The 16712-nt window shown below is 41.3% G+C and overlaps 1 protein-coding gene across 2 annotated transcripts in view; it reads right to left on the bottom strand.

The window, feature by feature from the left end:
* LOC126416145 (stromal membrane-associated protein 1) overlaps positions 1-16712 on the bottom strand; it is a 142970-nt gene that overhangs the window by 114147 nt on the left and 12111 nt on the right. For both annotated transcript variants that reach the window (XM_050083693.1, XM_050083694.1), the window contains exon 3: positions 7649-7816. In XM_050083693.1, the coding sequence (XP_049939650.1) occupies positions 7649-7816 (168 nt within the window). The remainder of the gene's footprint in view (positions 1-7648; positions 7817-16712) is intronic.

Here is a 16712-nt window from a genome sequence, read left to right as displayed (position 1 = left end):
CAGGTTCAGAATGTACGGCCAGACTGATAATTTCATAGCCTGCTTTGATATTGGACAGAAACACCACTCTATCAAAGGTGAGAAAAAAAGTGCGGGTGGGCACTAAGGAGGAATCTAACTGTTTCATTCCCCAGTGGATGGCAATGGCATTCTGATCAGAGAAGTAAGACTGGATTTTGGCCTTGGGCAGACCGTTGAGCAACCTACTACCATAAATAACACCACGGGAAGAACTCAACAGTTCTATAGGCCTCGACACAAACAGGGTAGCTGTGGAGAAGCGAGGTGGCAAGCAGTAGTTGTGCTCGAGAATCAGAAGTCATCTCCAAAAGCAAAGTGCCATTCCGTAAACGAGAGCAGGATTTCACAGGGCCGGCAATTGCATTAACACCTTTCTGAATAATAAATAGATTTACTGTGGTGAAGGACTGACCGACTTCAGTACATGAGACTACGAGGAACTGTGGTGCAGCAGGAAGGGTCTTTGAATAGCTAGCTTCATTATGTTTATATTTCATAGACGCTGAATGTGCAGATGATTGACTCATTGGGAGGAAATCCCCCACAATTGCCAGCGTCTTCGATGGCAAGCTCCTTCCAACTGGGGGCCCCCGTCACAAGAGGTTGCACCCATCTTAGGTGATTGTTCACACCTCATGTCACACCTCTCAAACACCTGACAGAGGGATCAATCGGCAATTTGGGAAGGTTGCAGTTCAGGCAATCACCCCTCCCTGGGCCCGGCATGTACCATGGGGTACATGCAAACACTACCTGTCGAACTGGGGCTCGGAATTACGTGTTACCCAGTCACCTGTTACATGTCAGAAGCGTTTTGTCAGTCTTCAGGAGCGCACAGGGAGGAAGAAGAAGACTAGACTAATCTCTAACGCCGAAGCGGAAAAATGAGAGGAAAAAGGAAAGAAAGAAAGGAAAAGGGAAAGACAGACGGTGGTGAGACTGTTCTTCCATCAGCGACAGACAATGCAGAATATTCCCAGTAATACCCCACCAGACACGTTCCCAAGGGAGAGGGAAAAACAATAGCAAGAGGATAAGACATGCAGCGTGGAAGGGAAAAGATGATGCAATGGTTGACATTTCACACATTGTATCTGGTTTCCTCCATTCAAAGTGCTCAACACCATGCCCAAACCTTTTGCTGTTGCCATAACAATTAATTCGAAGTAGTTCACTTCCAACGCATTGTTCAGTTTTCTTCCTTTGTGTGTTTGGATCCTGAATCCTTGGTCTGATTTTTTTTTCTTTCATATTTCGTAACATGATAACCACACCAAACCACTGTCAACCACTGTCCCCCCAAAACACAAACACACGAAACAATGCAGGTGAAGATTAAGTACACTCCTTTCATATACAGCATTGATCAAACACTACTGGATCCTTCCACACAAGATCCAATTTGCCATACATCAGCTTACATCGAGTAAGCTCTGCACGACATTGCATGAAACTGAATTTGTGAAGACTGTATCACTGCGACTGGGACGCTAGTCCAACAACATTTTGCAGTGCACTGGCATAGCGTAGCAGTTAGCATATAAACCTGATGTATTGAAGATCGAAGTTTTAAATCTCGTCAAATGTAGCTAATTTTTTTGTTTTTCTAAGTCTAAACAAAATATCATTTTTAGTCAATTAATTGGTTTATTTTTATTTTTTTAATTCTAATATGTTGCCATGTTATTTTTATCATCTAATTGACTATTTTATTTGCTCTTATTTCTCTGTTATTCGTTTTCATTTGGAATCTGCTTATGTCCTCCATAATCTGCAACCAGGTGCCAACCTGGACTGCTCATTGATTGGTAATGGGGCATCCCGTGTAGTTAGTGTGAGGACAGTTTCGGGTAACGAATGACAGCGAGAAATTAGTTTGCTTTTACCACTAAAACTGAAATTTTGCTATGTAAGATGGCTATGCAAACAAACACATTATGAAATTTTTGTCTTGCGTTTGCTCATAGAGGTTAGTCTTAAATGTCATGAACAAAGCGATCATAATTGCAGTTCTTCCACAGGTTGTTAGTCACCATTTTCTCATGTGCATTGCACAATGTGAGGTTTTGCTTAGATTAGGACACAAGTTAAATTAGGGTTACAAAACAGTCAGCTGCCACAGTTCAGTCACTCATCACTTAAAATCATCTGTCGACCCAGCATTTCGATTTCTGTCATACGAGGTTTTGGCTGCTTCCAAAATTGCTCCGTGTTACACATTAACAGCGTTTGTGAAGTGGCCTGCTATATTTGTGTGTCACCTATAACCGAGTGGTATCCGGCAACACTGTAGCAAGAAGGGAGAGAAGTCAACTATCAAGTAATTTTGATTGGACTAAAGCGTTCTATATGCTGTGTCCTATATAGGTGAGCTACATTTTCCCCAAAATAATTCTCTCAATAAACTCAAGTCTAGCATTCACCTTCCCTACTACCAATCTGACATGTTCGTTACATTTCGTATAGCTTTGTGATGTTAACACCTAGATATTTCATATATGTAACTGTTGTAGGGAAGCAGCCTACTCACGACTTATAAAATTCACATCAGTCTTTCCATTGTGTGCCAGCCAGTCTGCTGTAACTAGCTCTGACGTCATTAATGTTGCGCAATACTTTAAAAATCAAGTAAATAACCTGAAACGTTTCTAGCATGTCAGGAGTAATACTAAATCAATATGTGTTGAATATCAGTTCAATAACTTTAACGATTTTCGAAATTTGGACGTTTTTCTGTAAAAATCATTGGTGCAACAGAAAAGAGCTAGAAACTTAAAAATTTATATTTAGATTCCTTTTGCATAATAATTTAGTAGAAGCAGTATTCTGGATCTCACAAATTAAAATTTTAGTTGAAATTCATGATTTTCTGGTTTTTGTCTTAAAAATTAAGGAAGCAAGATAGATTAAGTAGGCAAATAAATAAAGCTAGGATGTTTAAATTTAAGTAGAAGGGAGATCTGCTATAATCATAAAGATGTGAGAAGTTTCAACTGAATAACTATAAAACTATAGCGATAGCATATCTCCAAAGGGCAAGTTCAGAGCTCGTCTACTGCGTGTAGTGTAATTAAATTAATTCTCTCGCCCAAAATATTTGACTTAGCCACGTCAGACTTTTATTATGATTACTTACCTGTGTGCCGATTGCACATTTAAACTGAGAGCTTCATCAGCCATCAGCAAAGGAAGCAATGATTTATTCCATAACCTACAGTGGTGCATTACTAGCCCAGCGGCTAGTCGGGAGAGCAAATTTGATCAGGCGTTCCCTTAGCCGTCCGCACCGCGGCTTTATATATAAAAACGCTGCGTGAGAGAAAAAGGCCCCAGTTCTCTCCAGACGCTGATTAGCATACCACCTGTGCCGGGAGTCACGTCGTTTCGGTATCATTGCTATAAACAGCCTCGGATGCCGTAATAAGTTACTTGGGATACGCGTAACCATGAAATCTTTTTCGAGTGAAGTGTTAATTCTGGGATGACTTTAATGATCTATCTTCAGTTTGCGTATGTCGTATTCTCACGTGCCGCCGCGAGACAGACATTCTACCATTATTTAGCGTGGCGTTTGATGAACATTATCATCAAATTATGGCGAGCATTCACTTAAACATTTAATTTGAACAGCTATAGTTGCATCAGCGCATTAGATTCTGAACTGCTCTGGTAGTTTGATTGTGTGGATTCTTTTTGGTCTGTGACTTTCAGAATATAGTGAACATTTTAGAGAGAATGGTTTTTGATTATGAATCCCAGACAACCTCCTAATTACTCTGGAGCTATAAGCTGTAGCTATAAATGTATTTCTCAGATGAAGTGGGCACTAGGAATTCTAATTACAGGCTTCACGTTTTGCTAATCACTTTCTGGTTGCCAATATTGTAGTTAGAGAGCCAGTGTTGAGAACGGCAAACAACAGCATTAAATAAATAATAGGAACACATTCATTAACAATTAATCCACCCGCCGCCCCACACTGTGTCAAGCAGCTCACTACTAATACTGTATTTGAACATTACGGGATTGTTTTTCCTACTCATTAACATTAAGTTAAGAACACATGGCCACCGTCTCCGTCTGATGTGTCTACAGTCTCTGAGAATGAGATTCAAACAAACCATTCCTCACATCTCCTTGCCTCTCGTCAGCAGCTGCTAGGCTAGTGGCTAGAAGTGGTGGGAAGCTGAGGGAAGTGGTAGGAAGGGGAGAAGCAGTAAGAATGAGGGAGTAGGGAAGCAGTGCATGTACTCAGATGCTTCCAGCCAGTGACGATGCATGAAGTCTTGGTCAACAAGCCGTTTCATCTACCGAGACAAAAACGCGATTTTTCCAGTGTTTTTTTCAAATTTCCCTTACATATTTGAAATTCCCTGATTCCAGAACTTGTGGTAACCCTGATTTTTTTAAAAAAAAAAAAAAAAAAAAAAAAAAAAAAAAAAAAAACACGAGCTTTAACAACTAGTTCGACAACCAACACATTGGAAACATTTTAGGCCTGACCTTATCAACAGTGTTACTATAGAGACATGGACTAGTAACCATGATGATACACAGATCATTACTAAAGTCAATCATCAACCAAGAAGGCAAGGTGAGTGTTTATGCTAGAAAAAGCAGATAAATAATTGTTAGCATCCCACTTAGACAAAGGATGGACATTATTTAGTTCCAGCATGATTGGCACAGAGAAACTTTGGGCAAAGTTTAAAGTGGCTGTAAATCACACACTGTAGACGTATCAAATAAGTGGATTAAGAATGGAAAATACCCTCTGTGGTTTTATAGTCAAATTCGTAAAATGTTGAGGAAACAGATTGTTGCACTCTCAGATAAAAAAAGAATGCATAAATGTCGACAAGCAAGAGTTAGTCTAAATTCATGTGTCTGTAATAAGATCAATGTACGAAGCATAAAACAACTTCCATGTCACCTTGGTGGAAGATCTTTCCGAGAACTCAAGAAAATTCTAGTCATATGAAAAACCTCTAGGCAGATTGGAGACTTCTATCCAGTCACCCGTCATCAAATCTGGTGCGGCAATAGAAGACAGCAAAAGGAAACCCGAAATTTTTAATTTCACACTTAAGAAATCATTCATGCAGGAGGATCATAGAAACATACTGTCGTCTGACTGTCGCACTTTGAGGGCACAGAAATTGGCATCCCTAGTGCACAGAAACAGAAATAGTTAAAAACAAATTAAGTCGGATTCAAATGGAATCCCAGTTCAGTTTTGCAGGGAGTACTCTGCAGCACTGGTCCCTTATTTAGCTTGCATTTACTGCTAATCTCTCACCCAGTGCAAGATGGTCTGCGAACAGGTATTCTGGAAAGGCACTGATAAGAATACTGAGCATATGCTCGCAACTTTCCAACAGCATCAGGGTCATCAAGAAGCTTCAGTACATAAATACTTCCTGTGGCCTGCAGCAATGAAACCGTGGTCCAGGCTCCATCTTGACTTTGCAGGCCCATTTCTGGGATCACCTGGCAACAGTCTACTTCATCCCGATATCCTGACAGTTTTTTAAATCTAAGACATTCAACTTGCGCTAACAGCCCCATTCCATCCGGCATCCAGTAGAAGGAGGAGACATTTCATTCACACTTTAAAATAACAAATGATGAAATTATTACAGACCATAACATTGACAGTGTGCTCACACTCTTCTTGGCGTCATACTGTTGTTCTCCGCAGGCTGGGGCCAACCCAGCAGAGAGGCTGCATGGCCAACCTCAGCCCTTACAGCCTGCTATTGTGAAATCCCATAGTCTCCGAATTAGTCTCTCCCAAGTCCACGCCGCTATCACTATAGGATTCATGAGAAGGTGTGGACAATGCTTCTTTTCAAGGGGAAAGCACTGCCGGGCCTCAGCATATCACCCATCTTCTCAGTACAGTTATGGTGTAGATCCAGCTGCAGGACCACAAACAGACCCTTAAAAAAAAAATCAAACAACTGTACCCACAGAGGCTCTCTGATGTTTCAAATTGTGACTCCGCCATGGTTTTTGTTACACATACCCCATGGCCCATGTTCAAGCTCTACCAACCGCGATGGCTGCAGCATTGCCCACACAAACAGGAGTCAGACAGTCACCAGGATACCAGTGCCCACAAAAGAGCTCTAACTGCTGCTGGCACTCCCTTGCCCGTGGACATTGACACTCTAGGATTTCAAGCCAATCAACCCTTTCTCTTCCCAAGGAGGGTGAGGGGAGTGATGCTGCGTAAGAACATTTAGTCGTCCTGCATTACAGGACAGTGAATCAGGTGAATGAAGGGCAGCCCTTTAAGTGTCACAGTATCGTAAAGCAAAAACAAACAGTTCTGAAGACTGAGAAGAACAGTTTGTCATATGGAACTGACAGCCACCACCAAGATCTGAGGTGCCCACCTTGCCAACAGGCAGCATCCTCGTCACCTTAAGAAGGTGTGGCTATCACAGCCTTACTTGCGACCGCAACGTCACATGGCCGTAAGTAATGCAGATTGTACCCTTCTGTCGCAACTGCATTTAGGGCCCGACACAGCTACAGCTGACTCAGTTAAAGCCCAAAGATCATGGATCACTGTCTGCAGAGCCCTCACGTGCGGCCAGCAGTCAACCAAGAGCAATGCTCTGTGAACTTTGCCTCATTGACTAGGACCTAATATTCAGCAGTCTTAGAATTTTCTGCTGTTGCAAATTCTGGCAGCTGTCAAAACCATGGTCCTTCTGGACACAGAGCTTACTGGTAGGTTCAGTTATAGTGTTTCACTAAGAACCTACAACATTCCGACCTGACAGTGATTATACAGGTATAAACAGTCTGACATTCAGACTTGGCCAAGAAGTCTTCCTGTGTTCAGTGACTTTATTAACTGCTACTACTGTGATTGACTGAGAAATGTGTTTAAATGATACTGTTATTGAAGTGTTTATGGTTAATTGTCTACCTGGGGGCTTGTTCTTGCCTACTGAGCCCTTAGAGAGAGAGAGAGAGAGAGAGAGAGAGAGAGAGAGAGAGAGAGAGAGAGAGAGAGAGAGACCCGTCTCAATTCAGTGTGTTTAATTTAGGTTTTCGTAATTTCTGTTAGTTACTCCATGCAAATTTTCAAATGTCAATCCTAAGGGCCCAGGTTTGATTCCTGGCTGGGCCGGAGATTTTCTCTGCTCAGGGACTGGGTGTTGTCCTGTCCTAATCATCATCATTTCATCCCCATTGATGCGCAAGTCGCCGACGTGGCTTCAAATCTAAAGACTTTCACCAGGCGAATGGTCTACCCGACGGGAGGCTCTAGTCACACGACATTATTATTATTATTATTATTATTATTTATTCAAATTTAGTTTCTTAAGTGAGCCACTAGTTCTGGTAGTAACTTTGCTTTCACTTCCTACAACACAGCGTGTATGTGAGAAATACCACAGCATTCTTACGCTTTGTGTTGAACTGACTGCGACAATCAGTCCAAATCAGGAAGGGGAATCCATACTATCTCCAGCAACTTAACGAAGAACTTCAGAACTCTCACTAAATTTTGGTTTATTGCCTGCTTTATTCTAGTTGTTTAATGATGTTTATTCTAATTCTAAATAGCTGACAGATTTGTTAATGCAGGACTCAAAGCAATACATACCTTTGGTATTGGTGGTGGAACCCATTCTCGTGCAATATATTTCTTCTGCTCATATTTTGCACGAACAAAAGCTTCCAGTGAAGAATCTGTCTGTGGTCGCCTGAAGTTATCAGGTAGATTGGCCTCATAAACAGCTCTCGCACGGCTGTTGCCCATTTGTTGTAGGCTCTGTAATAAAAAATTGTGAAACTGTCACAGGAGTAAAACTGTACATATACCATCATATAAAAAATATCAAAGTCTATAAGTAATTCTATATTTATCTTTTTTATGAACATAAAGAACATAGGTGCCATAGGGGAATATGTGGCAGAGCTGAAGATCCTTGCCAGAAATCTAGTGCACCAGCTAAGATATCTGAGGACCTAAGCTCTGCATGAGAGCAACACAAAATTTGTAAGTCAACTTTTCACTTACGTGGGAAAATGTTGCACACTATAAACAGCATATTCAAAGGACTAAGAAGATATGTTTGTCCAAATAGTTAATATCAGTAAATCTCCAACTGTTTAAAGAAACACACTCCCATGTATAAAACAGCTTGAAATACCTCATTACTTTACAAATGAGATATGTCAAGTATTTGACATTAAGCAGATAATGGAGAAAAATTACAGGAAAAGTCTGAAATTATGCTTGAAGTTTGTGGGAAGTTTTTAAGTGCTCTCATTATTACACACTGGACTAATATAGTGCAAGCAAAAGCTAGTTTTTCAGGAATTTCATTGTGTGTCGTACGATGATATAATTTTGCAGGTACATTCAGTGATATATGTGGATACTGTCTGCAAACTATGTTGTGAATAGAGTTGACAGTAATAAATTAAAATGTCATGTCTGATGCTGTAGTTTTACTGCATGAAAAACGAACATGTTGTAACCATTGTACATTTTCCCTTTTCATGATTTCATTGGAGGGACGGGGGGTGCCAGCAAGAAAAAGTTTCGTAAAACATTTGAAATTATGTGTGACATTTGTTGGAAGTTGCCAAGTGCTCTCACTCTCAAATAATGGATGAATAAAGTTGTGCACTTGTGCACCATCACTTACACTGCCGTAAGACAAGCACACAGTTTGTAACTGTAATACTGATCTTATTGTGTTAAACTTTTAATACAAAATTTTATCTCTTAATGAGTAGATTATGGCAGCATTTTTGAGTTTTAAATTCCATCAATAATCACGCAAAGAAGTGAAAATCAAATTTTTGACCCCCTGAAAGCCATTTGATACCTGCAACTGGTATTGGTTTCCAGGACAGTCACTTGATAATACAAAAAGTTTGTTTAACAAAAAAGGATGTACACAATTACAGTAAATGAATTAATAATCTCTCAGCAGTTGTTCACCTGTAAATAAAAATGTGTTTAGACTGCCAGTCACCATTAAATGAGAAATACTGGGCACCATCCTATTCCAACCTATTCATGGGCCGTCTAGACGAGTCCTTTATAACCAGAATCCTAAGCGACTCACCTAGTTCAGATTCACTGACAATATCTCTGTGATCTGGATCAAGGGTGGGGGGCACCCTACCTATATTCCTCCAGAGCCTCAACACCTTCTCCCCTATCCGCTTCACCTGTCATCCTCAACCTAACAAGCCACCTTCCTCGATGCTGACCATCTCGCAGATGACTACATCAGTACCTCTATTGATAGCAAAACTACCGCCACCAGCATCAGCCTCCCATTTCATACCAAAAAGTCCCTTTCATACCATTTCATACCAAGAAGTCCCTTCCATACAACCTACCCACCCATGGCCGTCTCATCTGTAGTGATGAGCAGTCCCTCTCCAAATATACAAAGGGTCTCACTGAGCCCTTCACAGACCAAAATTATCTTCCCAACTTTGTACAGAAACAAATCTCCTGCACCTTGTCTCTCCAGTCAGTTACAACCTCCCACATTTCCACTGTCCAACCACAAGAAGCACTCCATTACTCAAAACCTCCCAGGACTGGGGCACCTGAATCAAATTCTTCGCTAGGGTTTCAACTAGCTCCAGTCGTACCCTGAAATGAGGAGGAATATCAAATATTCACTATACTTCCACCCCTACTACAGTGGAATTCTGCTGCCCATCAAACCTATGCAATATCCTTGCCCATACCTACTGCATACTTGTTCCCAGCCCCTTGCCTCATAGCTCATATTTCTGTAATATGGCCTAGTTACAAGATCTGTCACATACATCCTCTCTCCCCCCCCCCCCCCCCCTCTAGTCCAGTCGCAGGCATCACCTATCCATGAACGGCAGGGCTGTCTGAAAACAGTCATGTGACCTACAAAGTAAGCTGCAACAACTGTGCTGCATTTTACATAGGAATGACAATCAACAAGTCGTCTATCCATAGGAATGGCCACCAACAAACTGTGGTCTAGATATAGCTGGACCTCCCAGTTGCTGAATATGCTACCCAACACATCTTGCTTCACTTCAATGACTGGTTCAGAGCCTGTGCCATCTGGATCCTTCCCACTGACACCAGTTTTCCTTAATTGTGCAGGTATGAACCACTCCCCCTCTACTTCTCTCCTTTTCTGCTTCTCATCTCCCATCTCCCCCCCAAACCTCCCAACTACACCTACGAACCCTACCATGTCCCCACCATGTTCCTACATTATCCCAAAATTCGCAGTACACCCTCCCCACCCCTACCCTGCTATCCTTCAACATCCCCATCCCAGCAGCTCCTTCCTCCAACACCCAGACTGCTTTTTTCCATCATGCACAGTTGCTCACAGTCTAGCCTCTGCAGCAGAGGCAGAGGGCCTTTTGGCCAAAAGCTCCATGTAAAGCAGTCTGTGTGCCTGCCTGTGACTCAGCATTTTCTCTACATGGTGAGGAGCAATTTATCCTTTTCATAACATTCTAATTATGCCATTCTGGATTTTCCATCGCTTAATTATTGGACTTTGTATCTTTCATTAATATTCCAGACACAGAGGGTCAAGAGATGGCAAACAGTTGCATTTCAGATTTCCTATCAATTGTAACTAAGTAAGGCTATATAGTCTTTTGTGGCGGAGTTCTTTGGTAAAAAGTTCCCTGTTAACTTACCATGTAAAATTCAGATATAATCCTAAGCTTTATATGGTTGCCTCCATCATTGTTGTAGGGGGTGTGTCCAACTTGTGAAACTAGCGAGGCTTCCACTTTTATACCCATAGGATGGGGTTATGTCACGGTATCATGGAAATAGCATAGTAAGTTTTTTTTTGACACAATTTAAACTGTTTCCTTGATCACAGGGTCCCAATAGTTTGATGCATGAGCATGAATTGTTTTGTTCAAACAAATTCTTGAGTTTATTTAACAGGTTGTGTTCATCCATCATAGATTTTTCACAATTCCTGTATTTAAGGTGACACTGATTCACATGGTGATCGGCAACAGCCCGTGTAGAGTGGCCTCCCACGACTTTTTCCATATCCACAAGGATTACACTACATTTCCTATTCCTCAGGCTGTCATTACCTTTAACGATTCACAATGTTTCTGTAACATTTCTGGGTGATTGGAAAACTGGTCCGATTCCTTGCCTATTTTACTAGTGGTTGCACCACAGAATGGAAGCCCCATTACGTGTTGGTCCTCCTGGTTGCCTCAAGATGCATGCTGTTCAACCAAGCCAGGAGAATAATAAAAAATGTGGCTTATATTTTGCTGTGCAACAGCTAATAAGATAGGTGCATTCAACTTCTTTTACATAAGTAATTTAAATTTTATACTGGGCCATGGTAGCTGCTTGCTCCAATGCCCTGAGGGTACCTTGGTATCTGTTAAGCCGTTGGCGCACGGACCGTGTTGTTTAACGTCAATGTTGAGCATACCACTAAACGCTCAGGAACAATGCAACTTGTGCATATGGTACATGGGCTCCAATGTGGTATACACTATCACAATGCGCTCTGGTGGCAGTTGCGGGATGTTTCTAGCTCGTAAATCACATTGTTTACCAAACGGTCGCACGTAAAATTCCCATGTTAATTCTTAAAATGCGTATTTCCTCCATTGTCCATATGCTAGTCGTGTTGTTCTATGTGTAATATACACTGATGAAAGCTTAAATATGCATGTACATGTTTTAGGACGAAAAGGAAAGTACCATGTCCGATAAGTAAGGTCACAAGCTTATAAAACTTATTACAAACAGTGCTATACAAATTTGCAATAATTCTGCACATGAGATAAGCATTACTTCATTGTTCCAACATTTTAGTAAAACCCCAAGGTCATTTTTACTTTATCACTGTTCCTACCCAGTAGCATAATCTTTGCAACATGTGAATTATGGAATGTAAAAGAGAAAGGAGCAAAATATCTTTGTACAAGTAGCGCAAGCTGTCCTGTAGATTAAGCCTATCTAACAAACTCACTTCTCAAAAAAGGTGAACCTATATTTACATAACATCAAATACTACAGTATATACTTATATTAAACAAACTAATCATAAATCATCAGAACCTGTTACGCGAATGTCAGGGGAAAAAAAGTTAGATGTGATGAGACGCAAACCACCACCATTCCATGCATTTCATTAGGAATCAGTAACACTACCCACTATGCTAAACCGACAACATACCTCTGTCCGCCAATCCTACCATGTTGCCACTTGCTAGAAGCTTTAATCGCAGCTATGTTACCAACTGAAATTTAATTATAACAAATTGTACCAAGAACAGTGCCTTTTTGGTGGATCCTCAGTGTGTTGTTACCTTTAAATGGCATACTCTCATAACACGCAAGTTACAATAATACTTTTGCCACAAATAAGATATTTCTCATTTTATTGCAACAAATCTTACAGTGAACAATGGGTTTTCAAGCGATTATCTATTTGCTGGTGCTCAGAAATGACATATATACATATAGGTTTGAAATAAATGCCAATATGGTGCCTCACAACTCTGAGCCGAAGGGAGATGGCGTGCAAGTGACGTGCTATTCCACGCTACGTCAGAAATTCGGCACGCTCAACGCTCAGATGCATGGTCCGTATGCCGACGGCTTTATGTAATTCTGTACTGCAATCTGCTTCACTCTGGATCTCCAATACCTTGTGACTAATAGGCAATTCAGGAATAGTCACTTGGCTGGAGAGTAAGCAACGATAGATACTTTAGACTCACTGGGCCACTTAACTTCAAAGACATGTTGCATGATCAGCAGATCCCTTTGGATATACATATAGGGGTGGCTATCTCTGAGCCTAGAGACTGGGCTATTTCTAGACTGAAGCGCCTAGAACCGCTTGGCCACAGCGGCTGGCATATAGGCTAAAAAAGGAACAGACAAATGCTTCATAAAATTGTTGTAGATGCATCTGCCTGCATCCCACATCTGGCACAGAGACACTTTAATAAGTCTAATGCTTTAAATGCTCTTACTTTAAGATTGCAGAATGTTGGTAACTGTGAGCTCTTAAGTGTCAACTGTACTTTGAGTCGTGGATGCAAGATAGGAGGAAGAGCAGTAGATCATAAAACTGTCTACAATATAAGTCTTCAATGGGCTCTTTACTATGTTTATTAGTGGCTTACAACAATGAAAAAGAGGGTGGCCTTTGAAATGCACCCTTGAGGAACACTGTTCTCTCATAAAATTGTGTAAGATGATGCCTCTTACTTGATAACAGAATGGCCGGCATACAAGGGACGATTTCCATAAAACTGGTTACCTACCACAGAAGCCCAGTTGCAAAGCTGACAATGTGATTTACTTTGTTGCTGGGTCATATAGTTATTCAATATATAGAATATCCATACAAGGTAGTGTCTACATAGGAAAGCTTCCTGTGTCACCTTAATCAGGCAGGGTAAGTTTATTTTGGGTACAATTATATTTTCTACATCCACATTTGAAGTGGGTAAAGAGTATCTTCCTCCCAAATTTTACTGTCAGTTCAAGGCTACTTCTTTCATAGCTTTTGAGATTAACACTTGGGTGACTGCGTGTGGAGGTATCATCCTTCGTTGATTTTAAGAGGTGTATAGCAACGGATACTCTACGTGATTATGTATAGACTGTACTGCATGCAGTTGAAAATATCAAGGACAATTTCTTTTGATTCTACATACTATGTGTGATACATTATAGCATCTAGTCGTGGGACTGTTTCTTTGTTAGTGAGCTGATCGTTAGAAATGACAGCAATTAAACTACTCCAGGTCTGCTGAGATTGGGAGTACACAATAGCAGTAAATCTGCCAACAATGCCTATAGAAATTTGTTAATACGGGAGAACATATTGGGCACTAGGAAAGGTTTTATGATTTTTTCAGAGGTGTTTTATGAGCACAGAAGGGCACCTAAAAAGTGACTGCGACCCAGAAAGTAAGTCCTTGGTATTTGAGAGCTCAGTGAATCAGTGCCAGTGGACTACTTTTAGATTCTCGGAATGAGAGGTAGTTGCGAATTTAAATAAGGAGCTTCATTATAAAGTATCATGAGGAACTTGCTGTAGTAGTATTATGGGCGTTCATTGTATATTTTGAGGATGAAGGCTGTGTTACGATGATCTAATGGATTGTTTCACTACAGTCTTATGAGTCTTCTATCAATACAACTGAGAATGTGACAATAGTAATGCTGCCACTGACACTAGTTTTGTAAATAGTTTTCATGATTTGTTAAATAACAAGACAGTATGAACTCAGATTAATGTCAACGAGTCTTAGGGGTCACATAGTGCCCTTTTTTTATATTAGCACCAAAAAGTGCATAGCAAAATTTGTATAGATTGCAGTAAGTGTGGCAACACTACATATGAAAATCTGATTCCGTTTAACAGAGATATATGATGTATTTAATATGGGAATAGGGGAGACATGAATTTTAGCATGTGAATGTTAATTGGGAGACTAGAGAGATTACACTAATGGGATGCCTACCTAATTCATCATCCTCTTCCCATGTTGTGAGATGGCACTGTGGCTACCAGTGACTCAATCTCAGAGAATTAAGTAAAGTTGTGAAAAAGAACAAATAGAGAGAGAAAGCGCCTACAAACTAGGTTTGGAGCATCACAAGAGTGAGACTGTGTACAAAATGTAATATAAAAAGAAAACACCCCAAGGGGAAAAGTTATGCAAGGAGGATTTACTCCAAATTCATGCAGCAGAATGTAAAGTGTAAAAACAATGATAGATATATCTGTGTCATTAGCAGATAGAATCAAACAGAATCCAGTGGGCCAGATTAACCAAAGGAGAGAAGGAAATGTTAAGGCATAAAACTGCCACCACAGTTCAGAGCCGTAACCAGACCGTCATCGCCAGCAGCAGCCGCAGTCAGTGATCTGCTGACGGTGCAACCCTCCACTGTAAGCCTGCTTCTGCATCGGCCTCCTTTCAACATGACAACACCCACACCTAGAACATTGGTCCCATTCGAGATTTTTCGATGTAACTCGAAAACACAACTCCCTAATGGTCAGTGCTGGACAGCTGCATCTCAATCCCAGCCCAGCCAAATAGGTCAAGACTGGCCAGCAGGCACATGGATGGCACCAGCCTTGTGTCAGTCATTGCCACGAGTTAGTTCTTCTGCCACCTTAACTATGTTGCCACCACCACAGCCATAGCTGGGCCACGAATCATGAGCTACTGCCTGACTGCTCCTGGCAGCTAATGCTCCACTGCTGCAGCAGGGCTTCGTTTACTACTTGGCAGTCGCTAGCAACTCAGCCCTATGGCATGCCTACAACACTAGCTCAGTTTGCCACCACTTGTACACCACATTTCACGTCTGCCTCACCTGCTGCTGCCAGTGGAAATATTACGAGCCAACACCTAACGGTGTCAAAGTTGAGGACACAATGAAATGGCTATCCATATTTACTGGATTAATAAAGAACTGTTTGTATTCATCATTTGTTTTTCTCCAAATGCCTGTATTATCACTCCTGTCTCACAGGCCATCAAAAGAACCTACAACCCCCCAGCTGGGAGTCTAGCACCTCATGACAATACAGCTCCCACCGACCAGTAACAGTCTTCTACCATTTAGTGTAACTGCTAAATATGAACTGGACAGATCATTTTGACGTAGTTCCAGCATTTTTCTACGTTGACTTACAAGAGGAAATTTATGTTAAAATTCTCATGGCTACCAAAGTGATGGAAACAATACATGGTGAAAGCACTAAAACACTTACAAAAGTAGTCTACAGGCTACAACAGCAATGTAACTTGTGAAATACAAAACTACACAACCCATTACTAAATTTAAATCTCAGCAGGTTCTCAGCTGAACCCTGCATTCAGCAGAAAAATTAAGGAAGAGACATTTACCCTAGCAGTTTATGTAAAAGATATGCTGATTTTTTACAACAACCTGCAGCAAAAAATGGTCCTCACATAGAAATTAATGAAACCATTTATCTGAAGGGCCTTCAAATACCTATTTAGAATCTGACATTCACACAATTATAGCTTTATAGCTTTCAGCCATTAGGGCCTTTGTCAGTAGTAACACACACACACACACACACACACACACACACACACACACACACACACACACACACACACGTCTGCAGTCTCAGAACTGAAATCACAAGGTGAGCAGCAACACCAGTGCATGATGGGAGTGGCAACTGGGTGGGGGTAAGGAGGAGGCTGGGGTGGGGTAGGGATAGTACGGTGGAAGTGGCAAACAGTAAAGTAACAGTTTAGACGGAGGGCAGGAGAGAAGGTGCAGAGGGGGGAGGGGGTAAGTAGTGGAAAGGAGAGAAATAAAAATAATTAAAAGACTGAGTGTGGCGGTGAAATGACGGCTGTGTAGTACTGGAATGGGAACAGGGAGGGGGCCGGATGGGTGAGGACAGTGACTAACAAAGGTTGAGGCCAGGAGGGTTACGGGAACAAAGGATGTATTGCAGGGAAAGTTCCCACATGCGCAATTCAGAAAAGCTGGTGTTGGTGGGAAGGATCCATATGGCACAGGCTGTGAAACAGTCATTGAGATGAGGGATATCATGTTTGGCAGCACATTTAGGAACAGTGTGGGCCACAGCTTGTGGCCATTCATGTGGACAGACAGCTTGTTGGTT

This window comes from Schistocerca serialis, chromosome 8, assembly GCF_023864345.2.
Source record: "Schistocerca serialis cubense isolate TAMUIC-IGC-003099 chromosome 8, iqSchSeri2.2, whole genome shotgun sequence".
In the NCBI taxonomy this organism is placed as follows: Eukaryota; Metazoa; Arthropoda; class Insecta; order Orthoptera; family Acrididae; genus Schistocerca; species Schistocerca serialis.
Note: the sequence above shows the minus strand (reverse complement) of the source record. Positions and strands in the feature narration are given on the sequence as shown.